Here is a 20436-nt window from a genome sequence, read left to right as displayed (position 1 = left end):
TTCCTCAACAAAGTTTGTTTCTTATGTCTTTTTTAGGGAAAAAAAGATCATTCTTGTTTCAGACAGGTCTGTAAGGTTGGAAATGTGAGACTCGCTATTATCCTGTTTTCAGACGTGGTGAACTGATACAATGAGGATGTCAAAAGCGGGGACTCCACCCGAATAATTGCAGAGGTCAGTAGAGATGGAAGATCATTGAGGCTTAGGCGGTAAGGGTTGTTAGGGGTGCGCCGGGCAGTGTCTTTCCTGTCAGATTATAGGGGAGAAACGGGTGCTGGGAAAATGGAGTTATGTCAGTCCCCTTTCTTATGCTTTTACTGCTGACGAGAAACTAACTCCGGCTCTCTCCCCAGCCTGCCTCCATAACTCCCTTTTTCCCATTTTGTCGCCGCCCCGCTTAGACGTTAGAGGTGCTTGCAGAGCAGAGTGCCCAGCGGAGAGCTGGACTCCCCGAATTGGTTTGCGCAAAATCCACCCCTCTCTGCTCCCTCCTCTCCACACTCCGCATCCCACACAGCCCTCCTCCCCTCGCCTGTCGCTGTGGGGCTGGGGACGTGCCTCTGTGTACTACTAAAGTGGGAGGGGGCAGCAAGCAGAGGACAATGTCAGATGCAGCTTTTTGCCTTCTGCCTGACGCTCCCCTCTGGTTTCGCCAGGGTTGGTCCCTGTAAGAAATAGCTGGAGCTGTGGCAGCGGCGAGAGGAAACGGCTGAGGCGCGTGGAGCCCGAAAAGTCCCGGTGCTCCGGGTTACCTCGCATCCTGGTCCCCAGGAGGCCGTCAGCACCATGGACAGCAGCGCCGTCCCCGCGAACGCCAGCAACTGCACGGGTCCCTTCGCGCCACCGAGTTGCTCCCCAGCACCCAGCCCCGGTTCCTGGGTCAACTTGTCCCACTCGGATGGCAACCTGTCTGACCCGTGCGGTCCGAACCGCACGGAGCTGGGCGGGAGCGGCGGCCAGTGCCCTCCGTCCGGCAGTCCCTCCATGATCACGGCCATCACCATCATGGCCCTCTACTCCATCGTGTGCGTGGTGGGGCTTTTCGGAAACTTCCTGGTCATGTACGTGATTGTCAGGTAAGGAAGGCTCCTCCAGCTGGAGCGCAGACTGAAAAAGGGACACTTGAGTGGCAGGGCAGGAGGGGAAGGGAGGACAGTGAACAGAGTGGTGCTGTTTGTGTCTTCAAAACTACTTTTCAGTTTTTCCCTCTCTTGATCAAGAAAGAGTCCAAAATTCCAAAAGCAGAGAAGTTCCTTTGATAAAAGCAGCTAAAGGTCTAAAAGTGTGGGGCGGGGATAGGGATGGCTCTGTGTTAGAGCCCTCTTGTACTGAGACAACCGGGCTCTTGGTCCAGTGTCCTATGTATGGTCTGTCCCTTTGCACGAACTATGAAAACAGAAAGTTATGAATAATGGGGGTGAATGCTGATTAGTTTTTCCCTCATTAAGTTGCCGAATCTTCTCACTTTTTAAAGAGATGCACCTTGCCAACTTTCCTACACCTGCTGGTTTAAGATGTACTGCAGCCCCACCCCTTTTCCCTGGTCATAGTATCCTTTATGTGCCTCTTCTTCCCATCCTGAGGCCACACTAGGGAGAGGGCGTTTTCCTGGCATCTCTTTTGGGTAGGTAGGGGTAGTGTTACTTTGTTGTAGCAAACATGACAGTTGTGTTGCCTAAATCAGTCTGTAGTTGCTAACTGCAGATCTGCTAGGGGAATGATAAATTACATTTGGAACACCTGAGATGATTCAGAATAATTGCAGGACAAAACAATTTTTTAATGCTACCATAATTGAAGTGACTAAAAGCAGCAAAAATCTGCATTGGAGACTATTATTAGAAAGTTGTATAAGGTACTTTGGAAAAAAAGAAAGAAAGAAAGGGTCTTTATATAGTGAAATTATTTCAAAGGAGTTTGTGGTCATGTTGTTTGCCCAGATGCTCCAAGTGTGTTTGGCAAATTGTGTACAAGCTCTCAATACCGAGATTGATGTTGATTGTGTTGACACTGATGGGTCTCTTTAAATTCTACATGTGAATGTAGAATATTAATATATTTTCTTTTGTTAAAGTAGATAAATATTTCAACAGTTTAAATGGCTCCAGATTTGAGTTTTTCCTCCCACTTTGGGTTATATGTACACTGTGAATATGGCATTATCATATTTAGTTACAATATTTGCTTCACCTACTCAGCAAATATTGCAGGTTTGCATGCAGCTCTCAAATCATTTATCAGTCTCCCCATTATGCTTTTATCACCAGGGTCCTGCAAATTGCATGCAACTGAGTCTTTCTACTTCCTTTCTACTTCTGTGTCTGATTTCTTTAATTAATGATTGTTAAAGAGCAAAGCTAATGTTCCTGATCTTTTGATGGGAAATAAGATCAGTCGTGTCTCTGAGAAAAGAGCACCATCTACTGAAAGGAAAACTAACAACAGAAGAAAAAATACAGCAAGGAAATGGGAGGAAGAATTGATCTTTGAAAACATTGTTTCTGTAATTCAAAACAAAGAGAGACAAAAACCAAGTCTCATTCTACAATTATGACAATAAAAAACATAACTAAAGGTCTGTCTTGCAAAAGAAAAATGTGTTCTTTTCATTTTTTCTAAAAAAAAAAATCTTTATAAACTCATAAGCTGATAGAAATAGGAGGGACTAGAGATTATCTATGCTAGATGAGTAAGCTGAGGCACAATATAAATTATTTGTCCAAGAACAGATGGTTCATGAGTTCAAGGGCAATGAATCTCTCTTAGATAACATAACTTTCTTATTTTATTATGGTGGAAAATCATGATTTGAGTTAATTCAACTATTAGACTGACAGAGTGAGTTTAGTTTGCAGTAATAATGTGGAATAACAAATTACCTCAAATGTATGTGTATAATCCTGGATAACAAAAGCATGAGAAAGAAATTTCAAGAGCATCTAAAAATCCTGCCTTTTGAAATACAATATTTTCTTCCTTCTATTACTTCTTGGCATCTTCCTTCATCATTTTCCTCCCCTTCAGTTTTTGTTTTTTCTGTAAAGAAAGAGCCAATAGATCAAGCCATCTGCTGAGAAGTAAGCAGTTTGGTCTCTTCCCGTTTTCTAAGAGGTTGTTGGTTGGGTGAGTTTGCTCTAAAGGCATTAGCTTTCACCTATTGTTCACTGGGAGAGACATGGTGACATTGCATCCTCTTGGGAACATGATATTATGCTTCACTCTCTGTACTGAGAGTTCTGACAAAATGCAGTACTATTTGAAAGGTCAACCCAAGCACCCACCTGTGGCCGTCTGGGTGTTTAATTCCAAGGTCAGATAACTCTCTGGGAATTTGAACGTGAAACAGCAAAATAGACAGTTCAGGGACAGATGAAAGGCTGGGGAAAGAAGCTGGTCTCTGCCCAGTTAGCTGAGGATATTCTACTCGTGGTCTCTAGGCTGTAGTTTTCACTACAAAATGATCATCAGCTCAGGGATATCATGAGCCCTGCTAGAAGATGGCAGTAATTCTGTCTTTTAATGTATTAAGGGCAAGTTTTCATTTTTTTAACTACTTAAAATTTGACAAATGATATTGATTGATTAAGTACAGTTTTCAAGTCCAACTTAGGTAGTATTTATGAGAATAACTTGGTATATTGGATGACTCAGGAGATTAAAATGACTATGGCAACCACAAAGCAAACATAACGGGTACTACAGATACGGTGAGGCCTGTGTTCTGGTCTCTTAACATCACCACCATCCTCACCATCGTCACCATCACACCTTCACCAGCAGCATTATTAAATACTCAAAACCTCAAATGGACTTTTACACAGTGCTGTTCTTAGTAACATAGAGAGGGAAGGCATACCACCTTATGATCTAAACATCATAAAATCCAGATGTTAAATGAAAGAAATATTATAAGTAGCCATTACCTGAAAGTATTTGGGGTCTTAAAGGGGAAAACAATGTTTGCAGGATAATAATTTTATTTTTTATATGTCACAAAGATTTGGGAAAATATAAAGATGAAAATACTGTGAAAAGTAACATATTCTCAATGGGATGACATTATTGCCAAGAATCTTAATAAAAAGTATAAAGATAATACACAAAGTTATAGCCAACAGAGATGTTTTAATTATTGAAAATGTTATACCAACTATAGAATTAACCATAATTATAAAAACTAATGGAATTCCAGATGCGTTTGTGAGATTTATTTTCCAAAGAGACTTGTGTAAGTAACTATGAAAATGTTAGTGTAGACATTAGAAGATAATGGAGGACTAGAAACTTAGATTCCTGCAGACTGTGGAAACCAGTCTTCCTGTACAATTCCAGCAAAGTGTGCCGAATGAGCCTGGGGGTATAGCAAATACATGTCCTAGGTTTGGAGGGAAAAAGTAACTTTCAAATGATATTGCCTTATCTTTCAGATTGATCCTTAATTTGATTAAATTCTCAATATGAATAGACATCAGAAAATACCATTTAAAGCTATATAAGATGTCATTTTCTTTTCCTAAAATGTATTTCTGGTTTCAGAAAAAAAGTCTTATGATTTTATTCTTGCTCCATGTACTAAATATTTGACTCAGGTTTAAATGAACAAAGTATCAGTCATAACTTATTAGAACAAAAGCATAGGGTTTTAGACTTAATTCAGATTAACACAGCTAAGAACATAGGAATAATATTTCATTTAATTTAAGGATGTATGTGCACACATACATATACATGTATATTTGAGTTGATTCAAGTGTATGTCACTGAATATGACCACTAGTAATTTTCATAAAATAAAAAAGATGAATACTTATTTAGAAAACTCAAATATTGATGATATTCTATTTTGATTTTTAGACTACAAATATCTTAATTAGCATATGTATTTTACAATGTATTTTTAAAACTCCTAAAAAATTCTAACTTGAACATAATGGTTAATATCAAAATATCATCTTAATTGCATATCTTTTATTCATCAATGGAGAACTATTACACTATTAACCTTGCTATTTCCCATAGAGATATTAATTCTGTAGGGAACTCCTCACCCTCTTCCTGGAAGTCTCCTGAATATACCAAGTTGCTCTTGTTTTCCTGAGTTGAAAACTGTAACTGTCATTTGCATAAAGTCATCATTACGTTTTCTGAATTCTTTCTGCTCTCTCATTTTCTCCCTTGGAAAGAAAAAGACTATCTTACATTTTTTAAATGTTTTGAACATAAAACAATGTGCAATTACATAATGACTCTCCTCTACCAAAAATTACATATGGTTTTGGGTGGCTGGGAGTATAGTTCAGTGGTACAATATGAATTTAGTATACACAAGATTCTGAGTTCAATCCTCAGTATCAAATATATAAATATACTTAAATTAGTATTAGTGGTCATATTACATATTACATTAAAGTAGTATTAGTTGTCAGTATACAAAGTACTGACAACTACATAAATTATTAAAATTATAAATGTATATGCATATATATATATATATATAGAGAGAGAGAGAGAGAGAGAGAGAGAAGGCAGTTGAAGTCTTTGCTCACATTACCCTCCCTCCAATGAGACTACCACTATTGTGAAATTGGTGGTAATTATTTACATTCATATTTATATTATATATATGTATTTTTGCAAACAAATTATCTTTTTATATCTTCTTATAACTTTATATTTGGTAGTGTAGTGTACACTAAAGTTATTAAACATAATTTCACTATTTACCCCAGGTAGTTATAGTTCTATCAGGTTAATGATAGAAACTGGATGTCTTACAAAACAAATGAGCAAACATTCTTGGTTACTATTTCTCCTGAAAACGTTCAACTGATCTCACTAAGAAAAATTAATTTACAAAGTTCCATTTGATTCAATCTGGTGGAGTCACTAATTGAATTTGCAAGAATTTCAGATGCAAAATTCAGAATATAACTAATACCTGAAAGCAGACATTTAAATGTTCTCTCATGGATTGAAAAGGGAATGAGACAGGAAGGAGTGGCAGGAGGAGGAAGAGTATGGGCCCCACTCTCCCCATCCTGGGAACCGTGCTCTTGGGCATCCATGCAGGCCTAACCTGAGGCCTCTGTTTACAGGTGTCCTTATTGAGCAGTCCATGGGGAGGCCCTTCCCACATGCCTCCAGGGAGACATTGTCAGGGTTCTTGCCCATGAAGCACTATGTGATAGGTTCTAATAAGGGAAGAGATCATTCTGTTCTAGATGGGTTTCTATCCAGACATGAAATATGTCTATAATGTCAAATACTGTTTCTTTTTTCCCTTTTAATTAAATTAATGACTCACTCATTAGTTTATGTAGGTAGGTGTCTGAGTCTGTTTGAGCTGCTCCACAGAACACCATAAACTCCTAGGATAAACTTCACCAACAGATCTCAAACCAGGTGTGGGTCTGCCCTGCTCACAGGCAGCTATGTTCTTGCTGTGACTTCATGTGGGAAACATGGCCAAGAGGCTCTCTGGGGCCTCTAAGAGCACTTATTATTCATTAGCCCTCTATCTCCATGATCGAATCACCCCCAAAGGAGCCACCTCTAAGTACCATCAGATTGGAGATTAGTTTTCAAAATTTGTATTTTGTGGAGACACAATCAATCCCAAAGTGATCCAAATACAACCTTTTAAAAACACTAAGTATTAGTATAATTTAAAGTAATGTTTGAATAAATTAAACCAAACTGATCCATTCACTGTCTTCTTTTTTCATATTTATCTCTTCTATACCCTTTTTAAAAATTTTTCTCTTGTTTATCCCCATTATTTCTCTACTTCTTTTCCTATCAAATTTTTTCTTATTCTTCAAGTTCCAGCTAACGTGTTTTCCTCTTTGCAGACTCCCCAAAGAACTCAGACAGCCAACTTTCTTGTATTGAAACCAAAACTATCTACTACTACTGTGAAAAATCTGTTAATTTTCTCCAGGCCTTCCAAAATGTCACTCGATAGTCCTTGAACACTTGAATCACATCTATGTTCTTGTGTTAGCTAAGAAATTCAACAAAATCGACCAACAGGGTGATGCATCTCTAAAGTACAGTGTTTAGCAATTCAAATATACCTCAGATGAATCGGACATAAATTCTAATTCAGATAATTCTCTCAATTCATTGCTTTGTTCACGCCTATTTAATTTTTTTTCTTACCTGTCATCTAGTGTGGATTGACATCACAAATCATAAACTCAAATACAAACATATAAATCCATCTATGCACCTGTACATAACTCCGTAAATTTTGAATAAGGAATAGATTGTTTACTTTTTATGATGGAAATACAGAAAGTAAAAGTTTCAACTTTTGAATCAACTATTCAGTATATAAATTATTTTTATGTGTGTTCCTGTATAAAGATACCTTGTCGAATGTGTGTTGTTGATTCAATAATATTGAACTCAGGGTCAATAGTATGTGCCTGAATTTCTGTTTGAACAAAGCTTATTTCACACACATACTTTCTCTTTAAGGTGCATTAGGGACACTAGACAGCACTTTAACAATGTACTTGGGGTCATTATAAACAGTTAAATCACCAACAAAAACACTACAATGCAACAAATCTTGCAAAACATAAATTGCAGAAAGAACACTTGTTCACAATATATGAGGTGCAGCCAGAAGACACAGCACTACCCTGTTGGTTTCACCTGGGACCTTGAACATAGAGCAGTTTAAATTTCTCACTACTTTCACATATCCACACAAACCTTTGAATAAATGCAAAAACCCACAAGTATTATTTGGAATTACAAATAATTTTAGTCAAGTCTCAAATACAGAGTCCTCATATAATATGGTTTGCATGTATATGCAACAATGTTCAAGGAAATATAGGCAACTCTTGGTATCCATGGCAGATTGGTCTCAGGACCCCAAAATCCTCAAATGCTCAAGTCCCTTATATAAAATGGCATAGTATTTGCACATAACCCATATGCATCCTCCCATATACTTTAAATCATCTTTAGATTACTTACAATATCTATAACAAAGTATAAATCCTACATAAACATTGTTGTGCTGTATTGTTTAGGCAATAACAAAAACATTCTGTGCATGTTCAGTATGGAGACAAAGTTTTTCCAAATATTTTGATCTTCGGGTGGCTAAGTCCATGGATTTGGAAACTTCAGATACAGAAAGCTAATTGTATTTTTAAGACACAACTAAAGAAGAAAATCAGGAAGCTATGTTCATATGAAATGTGGCAACAAACTCATGACATGGGCACGTTTTATGTTTTTAACACCATTTGTTATGATCTGAAGAAATAACCTGAAAACCAAATCCTTTCCCAAATGATTCACTGCTCAGTGTGCCATCAGACACCTGGGTACATCACACAAATTTTAAAACATGCCTGGCACATTGGATTTTCCATGTTGAAATAAAATTCTCAAGATTAAGCTGATTTCCTTATATTTCTAATAGAAATTTAAATAGGAAAAGTTTTGATAAAATTTGGATGTGCCATATAAGTATGTGACTGTTTGGATTATTCTTACAATTTAGGATTCAGTTCAGTGACCAGAAGTCTTAGGTTTTCATTTTCAGCAAAGCTCTAAAACACACACAAAAAAGAAAAAAATTTACCTATAAACTACATAATTGCTTGATGCTTATATTTAGAAAATTTTAGAGCAACTTTTAAGCAATAAAATCCTTATTCTAGTTTTTCATAGTATACCAAAATGGACTCTGTCTACAATTTAATGACCCCAGGTCTGCAGATTAACCTTCTTCCCGAGAATGGTAAGAATGTACAAACAAACTAGGGATTCAATCTGGACCATTAAAATCTATATTATGCCAGAAACACTGTCATTAGCTAAAGTTCAGATTAAAATGATTCCAAGGTTAGAATCTCACCTCGTTTCACTACAATTTGAAGTACATATGACTCATACACATGGAATGAGGAGTGATAACTTTGCTCAATATTTCCTATAAAAGTCCAGAAAGTACATACTTTAGGTTCTTGCAGCCAGATGATCTCTGTCATAAGAACTCAGCTCTGCCTCAGAAGCAGCCATTGACAACACATACATTAATGGGAGCAAATGCATTCCAATAGAACTTCACAAGGACACTGAAATTTGAATTTCTATATAATTTTCAAACACCTTGAAATATTTTTCCTTTAATTATTTTCCAACCATTTAAAAATGCAGAACCCTTCTTAGCTGGCAGGTCATAGGAAGAAATGATGGGCTAGTTTTTACCCAAACCTCTCATTTGCCAAATGCAGGTATACAGGATCCAAAATACAATTTATGTTCTTGCATGGTCAAGAACTAAGCACATAGTACTTTCTTTGGCGATTTTGATTACTTGTTGTCTAATGGATAAAGACAAAGAATTTTGTTCAAATAACCTCTGAACAATTTCCAGTATTTTTCAACCTCAGAAAATAAAATACAAATATGAAGCAATACAACCAACACAGTTACCACAGATTGCCTGACCAAGAATATTGCTTTTCTGGAAACTGATGCTAAAGTGGGGGTCTAATAGCAATGGCACAGGATTCTTTCTACGTCTTCCCAGGACCCCATCTTTAAACCCTGATTTTTCATTTGGTCCAGATTACCAGCAATGTTCATTACTACCGTTAGCCAGTGATTAAGGAACAAGTGCTTAGAAAAGGGTATTTCTCAAGAATTTCTGTCTATCAAATATGCTTTGTGCTTATCTTGATTCAGTGCAATTTTCTGGGCTTTCTCACAGTATTTTCCATCTTTAATCATTTGGAAGCTTTCACGAAAAATTGAAACTGTCATCTACAAATTCTTATTAACTCTTTAGCAAATATAAAATCTGTCCTCAAAGCCACCTAGGCCTGCACACCAGCCATGCTGTCCCCACAACAGGCACTCGGGAATTGAATGGCAGCTGCCTCTCTCTCAATCTCTCTTTATGCCATTTCAAACACAAGAGCTCATTCTTTGAGAGTTTTTGTTTTATTGTGTTTTTGTATTTTTTTTTCCTCTTTATTGTTTCCTTTCTTTCTGGCTTACTTGCTCATATTTTAAACATTTGTTTTCTGCAGTTGTCAAAGGTTGCTTTGAAAGTTGTCATTTCCCTAGAGAATTCAGAATTCAGACTGTCCAGATGGATAAAAAGAAGCTCCAGGGTTGGCCCAAGAGTTCTGAGGATGTGTGTGATCCCTTGGCTTTCAGTTCATCGTTTGGTATTCCTAAAGACTCACTGAAACCTCCTTCCTGCCTGGCTCCACATCTTTAATCCTGTCCCCATCCATCCATGTCTAAATGACAATGGTGCTCAGAGAAAACCGTCTGGCATGTACAGAAATTCTTTAGATTAGCCAGATGGTCATCAGAAAGAAGTTTGCAAGGAGAGCCAAGTTGAAGGAGAGTTTTAACTGGGTGACTTATTATCCACTGAAAAATTCTACCCTTCCTAGAATCTCTTAAGTGAGAATCTTATCCAAATTCTAGCAAGGAACCCAGTCTTTATAAAATAAATGATAAACTTTAATTTTCCTTCTAATTACCTAATGGAACATCAGAGTTATTGCATAAATCTTTGCAAGATTCTTAGACACATAGAAGAAGAGCCTTCCCAGATCTGTGGGAACAGTGACTGGTCTCACTCCTGGTTGTACATTAGCATCACCTTGGAAACTTAAAAACTAAGGAAGTCTACATAGGCTAATTAAATCAGAATCTGTGGGAATAGCTCCTGGGCATAGATAGGTATAAAATTTCCCCAGTGGTTCTAACATGCAACCAATATCCCAAAAAAAAAAAAAAAAGCACAGGGTAGGGTCCACCCTATCCATTTTTTAGATGAAAAAAAGAAGAGTCCTGTTAAGGAGATTCAAAAGATCTGACAATATGTTTCACTTCTCTAAACTTTAAGAAGTTGTTTATAGCACAAGTAGTAAATTAAATTACCTTCCAGAAAAGCTAAAGGTCAAGATGTTGGACATGTATTCCTAAATTTGACTTACCAGCTCTCTTCAGAGTAGGCAAAGTGGAGTGGATGAGGTACTAAACTTGGAATGCAAAGGCATGTTTGAATCTCTGCCCATTACTAGTTAGTTATAATAGTCACCCCATACAAACTATTAGTTAACCTTCCTGAAGGAATTATAACCATGTTCAATCTTACAAGGTTTTCAGTCCAAAATAGACAAGATGTGTAAAAATTGGCGGTCACTCAGAAGTGTTGTGGAAAGGCGAAGAATTTTGTGATTTGCTCCTAGTTCCTTTTCTCTCCCACTGGATTCAAACTCCATTTTCAGCATGTTAACACACCCAGGGCATCTGCCTTCCCTTAGGTCAGGATTATTATCCATTATATTTAATTATGGCTTAATTTTTAGGATCACAATTTCTACTGTGACAAAGCAAGGCATTGCATGGGGGGTGGTCACTGTTTGTCGTCCTTCATTTCCACCAATGCTGTCCTAAGGTGCTGGGCCATTCAAAACCATTCTGTTGCTGACCACGATGACATGAAGAAATTCTAAGGATAAATAACTGCCACTTCTTTGATCCCCTATTGATAATTCTTAATAAATTCAGAGGAAAAGAGATGCAAACCAATTGTTTTCAGATAAAACTGCTATTTTCATGACTTAAATCTTTTGCTTTCAAATGGGTGTTGCAGTCAGGGAGTCTACAGCAGAATCTAAGTGCTGAAAGCGTGGGATGAAACTCCTATTCCCCCAGCAGCGCTGTTCCATTGAGTCAGAAGAAGTCATTTACAAAAACAGCATTCTCTGAACTCTGGCTTTGGAAATTTAGGCATTTGAAATTCCAGCCCATGACGAGTCATCCTGACCTGTGTAGAGTCTGATTCTCTAATCAAAGTAAAGCTGGTCAAAAAATGGGTGACGACCCACAGAGTCCGCATGTCTGTCTATTCCTAAGACCTTCATAATGAATTTTTCCAGGCTTGCAAAGCAATGTCTGCCAACTTCCAAAATCAGAGCAGTGAGCTCTATAAATAAAGCAAATGCAGAGTGTCGGGGAGAAAAACACCCCTGAGGCTTCCAGCGCCCTCTGCGAACTAAGTCTCTTCCAAGTACAGAAGCCGTGGCAAACAGGAGATCAATAGAAGGGAGGCCTTCTTTGACTCTGAACATTTTCCCTCTGAAACACTGGGTTCAGGGCCAGTGAGAAGTTGAGATTTTTGTGGGGGAGGATGAAATGTTAATTGAAAAATGTTGCCAACAATACAACCCAAACACCAGAACCCGATTGTGCTGCCAAGAAGAACAAGGAAAATTATTATCGACAGTATAATTTCATACTTACTCAGCCCCCATCAGCTCTGGAAAGAAAACCACAGGCGTTGAATAAATTAAACATGAGCTTGCTTCTTACAATGTTTGTGATCTAAGTCCACTAAAATTAGTGGTCCCATTAAAAGCAGGCAGCACTAATTGAGATCCTCGGAATAGTCTTTCCTTCTGATAACAGAAAGAAGTTTTAATTAACTTCTTTGTAAAATAAACAAAGTATATAACTCAGGCCTAAAGATAACTGCTTAAAATTTCATAGGACTTTAAATTTTTCATTATCTTGAGTAATTTGATTCTCATTAAATTTTTGTGAGTATAGTTAGGGGAAAAAGTTGTTAACCAGACAAATGCTAAAGAAGATGGAACATGTTTGCTATATTTGTTAAGCACTTTCTTATGTGCTCCAGATACAGTGGTGAGCACACTAGACGTGGTCCTTCCTCTTCCAAATGTTCAGTCTAGTGGAGAAGATGGTTAAGCCTTGTCACCAGATAATAGATGTCAGAGATAGGACGATATCCTTGTGGGAACATTAGGTTCTTCCAACCACAGTATCAGAAAATCCCTGTTCTCAAGATTGTTGAGAGCAATTTGTAGTTCATCTTCCTGCATAACCAAGCCCAACGATGGGATCATTCCTCATTCAAATCTTTATTCTATTTTCCAAATTTTGTTAAAGGTATTATTTATGTATCAGAGACAAGACAGAGAAAAATTAGTGGAAAAGGTGTTGGTTAATTTTTGTAGAAGAATGAAAGAGGGCATTATCAACCATAATTTGTAAGAATTCTTCTCAAAGAAGAAATTGTAAACATTTTACAAATAATAAGGGTATTTCAATAGAATAATAGAGAGTACTGGATACATGGAATTCATAAAAAACAAATCTCAAGATTTAATCTTTTAAGACATTCATTAATTAGCATGTCACTGTTAGAACAATGGCCAGCCTACTTATACCCTGCCCCACAAACACAGGCAGGAGAAAAGATCAATCTGGAAGACAGACTTGAAAACTCTGTTTTTAAAATTATTTTATCAGTTTTGTGAAACTTAGAATATAAATGTTAAAGGAAAAATCAATGCCATCTTTTAAAAAGAATTGCTGTTCTTAACAAAGGAGAAAGAGCCTGCATGTAAATAAATGTATCATACTTCAAGAGACACCGTCAATGCCACAAAGAATACTATAAACACAAATCATGCCAATGAGCATTTCCACAAAAGAGTATTATTTTCTCAGCAACTTAGAAACTCCAAATAATAGCATATGAATGAATACATATCCTTATTTTAAGCATCTTTAAAATATATTCTTGCCTAAAGATAGGCCAAATCAGGAATTATTCTAACTCTAATATGCTTTGGTGTAGCTGCCATGTTTAATTCACTCAGTGATTTGAAGTTTATACTCAAAGCAAGTTATGTTGGTTAGCATTCTAGTTGAAATAGAAGAAATCATGGAAATAATTTCTGAAACACAATTGGTCAAAGAAGTCCTTTGAAAACAGTTGTGTTTTCAGAACGATTGTAGGTCCGGTTGCCCCAGTTCTCCTTAGCACACATGAGCAACATATGGTGACAGTATTACTATGACTAAAATAAAAGTAACCTTCAGTAAATAGAGTTAGGGGCCCATATGCTGGAGGCAAATGAACATGAGAAAAACCGAACATGTGGTCCCTAGAAACCTGCCTTAGAGAATGCGTCTGCATTATTAAATTAAAACCCATCAGCAGCAGCAGCATCATTTGGGGGGAGGTACCACATGTCGGACTCCACACTAATGATCCTTAAACACACTACTGTTTTAAAATGTTTCACCCTTCTAACGATGATTCAATGAAACTACTAATATTTTCCAACTTTTACAGATGGTGAAAATGGGATTCAGAAAATTTAGATAGTAAGCCCATATCTGTCTGGCTAATAACTGATGGAACGAATATTCAAATCAAGGTTGATATGACAGTGAAGAAGGTTATTCAAAACTGCATGTATGAGTACACCACAATTTATTTCAATTTTATATAAAATGGCAATGCAACAATAAAAAATAAAATAACAAGAAAGAAAGATCAATAGAATATAGAAGGGAACCTGGGGAGGGAGAAGAGGAGGGAAAGAGGAAGTCCTAGAATTTAAAATGAAGAAAACTGTTATATGCATTTATGAATATCAAAATGAATCCCACTATTATGTATAACTCTAATTCACTAACAAAAATTATAGAAATAGAGAAAAAAAACTTAAAATCGATTGCCTACAGGGAAGATTTTCAAGCCAATTATTGAGAATTCATTTGCAGGGCTGACACGTATATTATCTATAGTGTCTCTGTCTTACTCCCCACAACGTTCCCTAACTGGCAATCCATTTATGACTTTTCCTTTAGTGACAGACTGCGTCACAGAAATAAGAATGAAGGAAATTGGAAATCTGTGTCCTTACAAGTCTAAATCTGGATTTTTTTCTTCATATTAGGCTATGACATTTTTAATCGACCCTTTGTCTTGGGCTAACTAGATCTAGGTCTCTAATTGAGTCTGCCTTTCTGCCTTGAAAAATAGAATCCATTAATTATTTGTGCAGCTTCTAATTACAAAAGCTCAGTGTGATCTAAAGATACTCTCATAATCGTAACTACCCCAAACCGCATCGTTTCTTGGGCTGTGACGGTGGATGCTAATAATTCATATCAATAAACTGGTCGGGAGGCAGCCACCAACCATTCTGGGCTGGGTGCCGAGGGTTGAAGAGCTAGTTGGGCTTTCTGAGTCCATTATTCAGCCAAGCACTCTGACATTTTATATTTCTTTTCACATCAGTGATCCATTTCTAGATTTCTTAGAAACCGGAAATTTCCATTTTAGAGAAGTAAGCTCTGTGAGGACAGAGACTGCATTTTTCCTGAGAGGACGATGACAAGATAATGGTGACTGACAAAAAGTGAATCTGTAGGAATCAAAGATTCAGTCTGGAAGAAAAGGAAAACTTCACTCAAGGATTTTGCTCAAGTATCCACCCAACTAAATTTGATGAAAGATTTTCCATTCCACGCTCTTGTCTTTGTGGTGAGCCGAACACCAGATGGACAGGCTGGGGCAATTTGGCTGGAATTGTTTCCAAGAGAAAGTAACCAGGCATGTCTGTGCCACTCCAGAGCATAAACAGACACCAAAGTACTAGGAATCCTCCCTTCTCACTCCTGGCTCTTACCTATGACTCTTTTTTTTGCTTCTCAAATGGCAGACAGAGTCACTTGGGAAATGTGTGAAACCATAACCTTTCAAATCCCAGGCTCATTCTTCTCCCATAGACTATTCCAGCTCATTCCACATTCCATGGCTCAGAGGCAGACTGGAGAAAATGTGGTATCTGGGGAAATTTTCAGTAAATGGAATTCTGCTTTATTGCATCAGTATATAGACTGAAAACTGACAAATATTGAGGAAAGAGTTCTTAGTTGTGAATTTTTCCCCCTGTAAAAATCAGTGTATTTATGCCTTGCCAGGAGAAGGAAGATGGGGACATAAAAGAGGGATAATAGAAAAGGGATTCTTCCCCGGAAATGGGAAGAGAGAAGTCACAGTATAATGTGTGGCTACAGAATCCAGATTCATCTGAGAGATAGATCACACAGGAGGCCACCCGAGGTGACGGAGGAAATTTCTAGCCTCTGCTGTGCACCAACCATTTCACAAACGTCTAAACATGCAAAGTTGCAAATAAGAAAAAGAAGCCTTCCTTCACAGAGCAGAAAATGCAGGCAGTAGAACCTACTAAAATTTTATAGTCTGAAAAATGGGTATTAAAATGTATGCATTCAAACATATTTAGCAGAGGTTTAGTTTTTTTCTGGTAAACAAACAATGGCAAGTTAATCAGAGAAACTAGATTTATATTTGTTTCTGGAAAACAACAATAAATGGGCTTATTGGGGTTGCCCCTGCTTCCTGTCCTCCTCACAGACAAAATTGACATACTGGGTCAGGCATGTGACCCCAAGAAGCAAACAGTTTATTTCTGAGCCTTCTCCACGTTATGAGAACAATTTTTAATAATTGCAACATTTCTGTCACCTAAATGTAGATATGCTCAGCCTTTGCATATCTTCCCCCAATTTGGAATAATATCTAAATACAGCTTTGAAATAACCTGGTTCTGATCTTTCAACAAACTGAAGTTCCCTCCAAGAGCAGAAACGTGTCTCATTTGAGAGCCAGTGCCCACTAAACCTAAAAGTAAAAAGGTGTTTAGATAAATATACTGACTTGGTGCTGAAGATTTCATGGGGAACGAAAGTAATTATGAAAACATGTATTTTATGAAAATTCAAAGTATGCCCATAATACTTAAGATGTTTTATTTTGTACATAAAGTTCAGTAAAATTTTTATCTTTGTCTAGGAGAAGTTGAGAAGTTTATAACTTCAGTCACAAAACCCAGATATTAAGTATACCAAGCTGTTCTCAGAGTTCGTTCCTGTTAACAGTGATTTATATTTTATTCTGTATAGATCAGTATTTTTCAGATTTTCAAAAATGAATGTGCAATTATATAATGAGGAAAAGAGCACAATTACATGAAAATAAATAAAAGGGGAATTTCAAAAATAATAGTTGATGCTAAAAGGACATAAAATGTTGCATTGGACTGCTTTTTCAGAAAATATAAAGCTAGGTCACCTTTGAAGTTTTCTCATTAAAAACAGTTACATACTTTAATTTGTGACTGAAAACTTTGTTAGTGCCATGAGTCCATTCCAACTTGGAAGACAGCTCTATATTGATTTAATAACCCTTATTGCATGATAAGACTAAAATTTCAGTCTTTAAAAACTAATGGGACCTATTTACTTTGCCAAATTACTGGTTTATACATGAATCACATTTTCTCCTAACAAATGCTATTGAATTCTCCACAGGGGAAGGAAAATACCTTCCAAAAAACTCTCTGTTTAAAAGTACTTAGAATAAAATCTCAATTAAGTTGTTTCTGTTTCCTAGAAAAATCCCAGGTCAGCAGGAGAGTTCAGTTATAAAGGATTGTATAATTTTTGGATGGAAAACAGTCCTCATCAGTACAAAATTATGAATAAATCAAGATCTGCAGGGACTAATTGCATTACTTTTATTTTTCCTTTGATTGGACCTGAAAGATTTCAGAAAGCTCCTATTGAAAGCATTCATAAACGCCAACATATTTATGTATCAACAGGTTCCATGGCACATACACAAAAAAAAAAAAGGATAAGAAGGTAATTCTCAACCATTTCTGCAAAAGGAATTAGAAGTTAAGTCTTTATGGATCTTAATTAAATCTCCCTTGTGAAACTTAGCAGCAATGAGTACATTTTTATTTCAATTTCAACTCCTCTGGTTATTTATCCTGATATAAAATTATTGTAATATGTTATTATTAAATGCTATACATGGCCATAACTTCAGGACACACACACACACAACCACAAATAGATCTTGATTATCCAAATATTTTCCTTGCAAACACCCATGTATTTCAATTTGTAATGTTAAACATTCTCGCTTTTGAAAATTGTTCTATACCTCAGTTATCTTTGTTTCAAAATAGGAATTATTCAGTTGTCTTAGCTACTGCTGTGGTTTGGGGGGGGCGACATAAATTTGTACAAATGTAAGGAAAGAAGTCTGTAAACATTACTGTATTTTGTAGAACTGATCAATTACCATGGAGCTCAGGTCTCATAGTACATATATTGCAGCAAGTTCAATGTAGTGGTGAAGAGCAAAACCTTATGACAGATGTGGATTTAAACTTGGCTTCTGATATTGTCATCTTTTCTTTTCACACAAATACGTCTGTTATTGGAGTAAAATATGCACATCATATTTTACTGTATGAGTTTGCCACTCTACACATTTTAATGGTAGTACTTATCGGCCTCAAGTGTGTTTGCATCACTGTACAGCCATGACCAGCACCTCCTCCAGAACTCATTTCATCTTCCACAACTGAAACTCTGTGCCCATCAAACAGTAATTCCCATTTTCCCAACAGTCCCTGGCAATCGGCATTTTACTTTATGGAGTGATGATTTTGGCTCACCTGTGTGCCTCCTATCAGTGGAATCAGCCTATTACCTTTTAATCATAGACTTATTTCATTTCAGTGTATCATCCTCAAGATTCATCTTTTCTGTCAGAATTCATCTGTCAGAATGCCCTTTTAAGGGCAAATGACATTATCCTACGCATCTATTCCACATTTTACTCATCCACTCGTCCAGCCTGGGACTCTGGTGACTTCCATGAGCCAGTAGTTACGAATAATGCTGCCATAAACATGGGTGTGTATATATTCCATGGTGCCTCTCCTTTCAATTTGTTTGTACCTACCCCCAAAAAAACAATGGCTGGACCTTATGGCAATTCTGTTTTTAATTGTCGGAGGAACTTTTCCAATGACCACCAGCAGTGCAGAAGGACTCCACTTTCTCCACGTCCTCAGCAACACTTGTTTTTCTGCTTAATAGTTATGAGATGGTGTTTTATTGTTGTTTTGATTTTCGTTTCCCTAATGTCTAGTGATAGTGAGTGTATTTATTGGTCATTCTTATTTCTTCTTTGAAGAAAAATCTATTCAAATCCTTTGTCCATTTTAAAATGGTGTTTTGTGTCACTGAGTTTTGTGGGGTTTTCCACGCTCTGGATATTAAGTCATTATCAAATATGTGATTTGCATGTACTTTCTCCAATCTGCAAGTCGTGTTTTTACAACTTTGAAATTTCCTTGATGCACAGGACTTTTAACTTTTAAAAGCCCACTTCTTGTTTATTTTTGCTTTTGTCGCCAAGGATTATGTGTCAGTTCCAATGTCGTGAAGCTTTCCCTGTGAATTCTTCTAAAGAATTCCTTCATCTGGGTCTAATATTTAGGTCTCTAATACACCTTGAGTTAATTTCTACACACCATGTTAAGTAAGGATTCCACTCTCTTTTTTTTAATGTAAATATCTACTTTTCCTAGAACTAATTGTTGAAAAAGACTGTCCTTTCCCCATTGAAAAGTATTATCACTCTTGTTGAGAATCATGTGGACAGACACCCGAGGGCTTATTTTCATGATTCTATTCTATTCCATTTATCTGTACACCTGTCCTCATTTTGACTCCACACTGTTTTAGCTCTGAATAAACTTGAAAACAGAAAGCAGGCAGCCACTGGATTTGTTCTTTTTCAAGATCATTTTGTCTATCCTGGGTGCCTCAAGATTCTTTGCCAGTTTCTTAAGATTCCGTGTAATTTTTTGATGAGTTTGTCCATTTCTGCAAAAACTTCATTGAGATTTGGATAAGGATTCCACTGATTCTGTAGATTAATTATTTTTGGAGGGAGGTACCAGAGATCAAACTCAGGAGTACTCAACCACTGAGCCACATCCCCAGCCCTGTTTTGTATTCTATTTAGAGACAGGTTCTCACTGAGTTGCTTAGCACCTTACTGTTGCTGAGGCTGGCTTTGAACTAGGGATCCTCCTGCCTCAGCCTCCTGAGCCACTGGGATTATAGGCATGTGCCACTGCTCAGGGGGATTCTGTAGATTAGTTTGAGTAGTATTGACATCTTACAATATTACTTCTCCAATCCATAAACATGAGGTGTCTTTCCATTTATTTGTGTCCTTCAGAGAAGTTTTGTAGTTTTCATCATATAAGTCTTCCACGTTCTTGGTTAATTTTCCAGTTTTATTCATTTTGATACTTTTGTAAATGGGATTGCTCTACTAATTTTATTTTCTGCTTGTTCATTGTTAGAGCAGTGCAGAAATTCAGCTGATTTTCTCATGGTAACCTTTTAGGCCACTATTTGGCTGAATCATCAGCACTAACAGCATCTTTTTGTGGAGTCTTTGGGGGTTTCTACATGCTAGATGGTATCATCGGCAAACAAATCATCTTCTTATAGGTCATCTCTATAAGGAGCAGTCTGAACTATAAACTTAAAGTCTGTTCAGGCTTTTCTGAGCCTGCACCTTTCCCTGGGTATACAAAATAACTGCCTTATTTTCCCTGTACACACAGTTGCATGTGAATGTCCTCATCCTTAATATATGGTTCCCAAAGGGGAAGTAAAAGTGAAACTAAAGTTGAGGGAGAATGCTTTGGCCAT

At 37.0% G+C, this 20436-nt stretch overlaps 1 protein-coding gene across 1 annotated transcript in view; it reads left to right on the top strand.

Annotated features, from left to right (window-relative positions):
* The first annotated feature begins 527 nt into the window (after window positions 1-527).
* Window positions 528-20436, top strand: part of OPRM1 (opioid receptor mu 1) — a 53075-nt gene continuing 33166 nt past the window's right edge. Inside the window, exon 1 of the mRNA XM_079148672.1 lies at window positions 528-1076. Coding sequence (XP_079004798.1) covers window positions 787-1076 — 290 coding nt within the window. The 5' untranslated portion in view covers window positions 528-786. The remainder of the gene's footprint in view (window positions 1077-20436) is intronic.

This window comes from Sciurus vulgaris, assembly GCF_902686455.1.
Source record: "Sciurus vulgaris genome assembly, chromosome: 7".
Lineage (NCBI taxonomy): Eukaryota > Metazoa > Chordata > Mammalia > Rodentia > Sciuridae > Sciurus > Sciurus vulgaris.
This window is presented reverse-complemented; position numbering and strand designations above follow the sequence as displayed.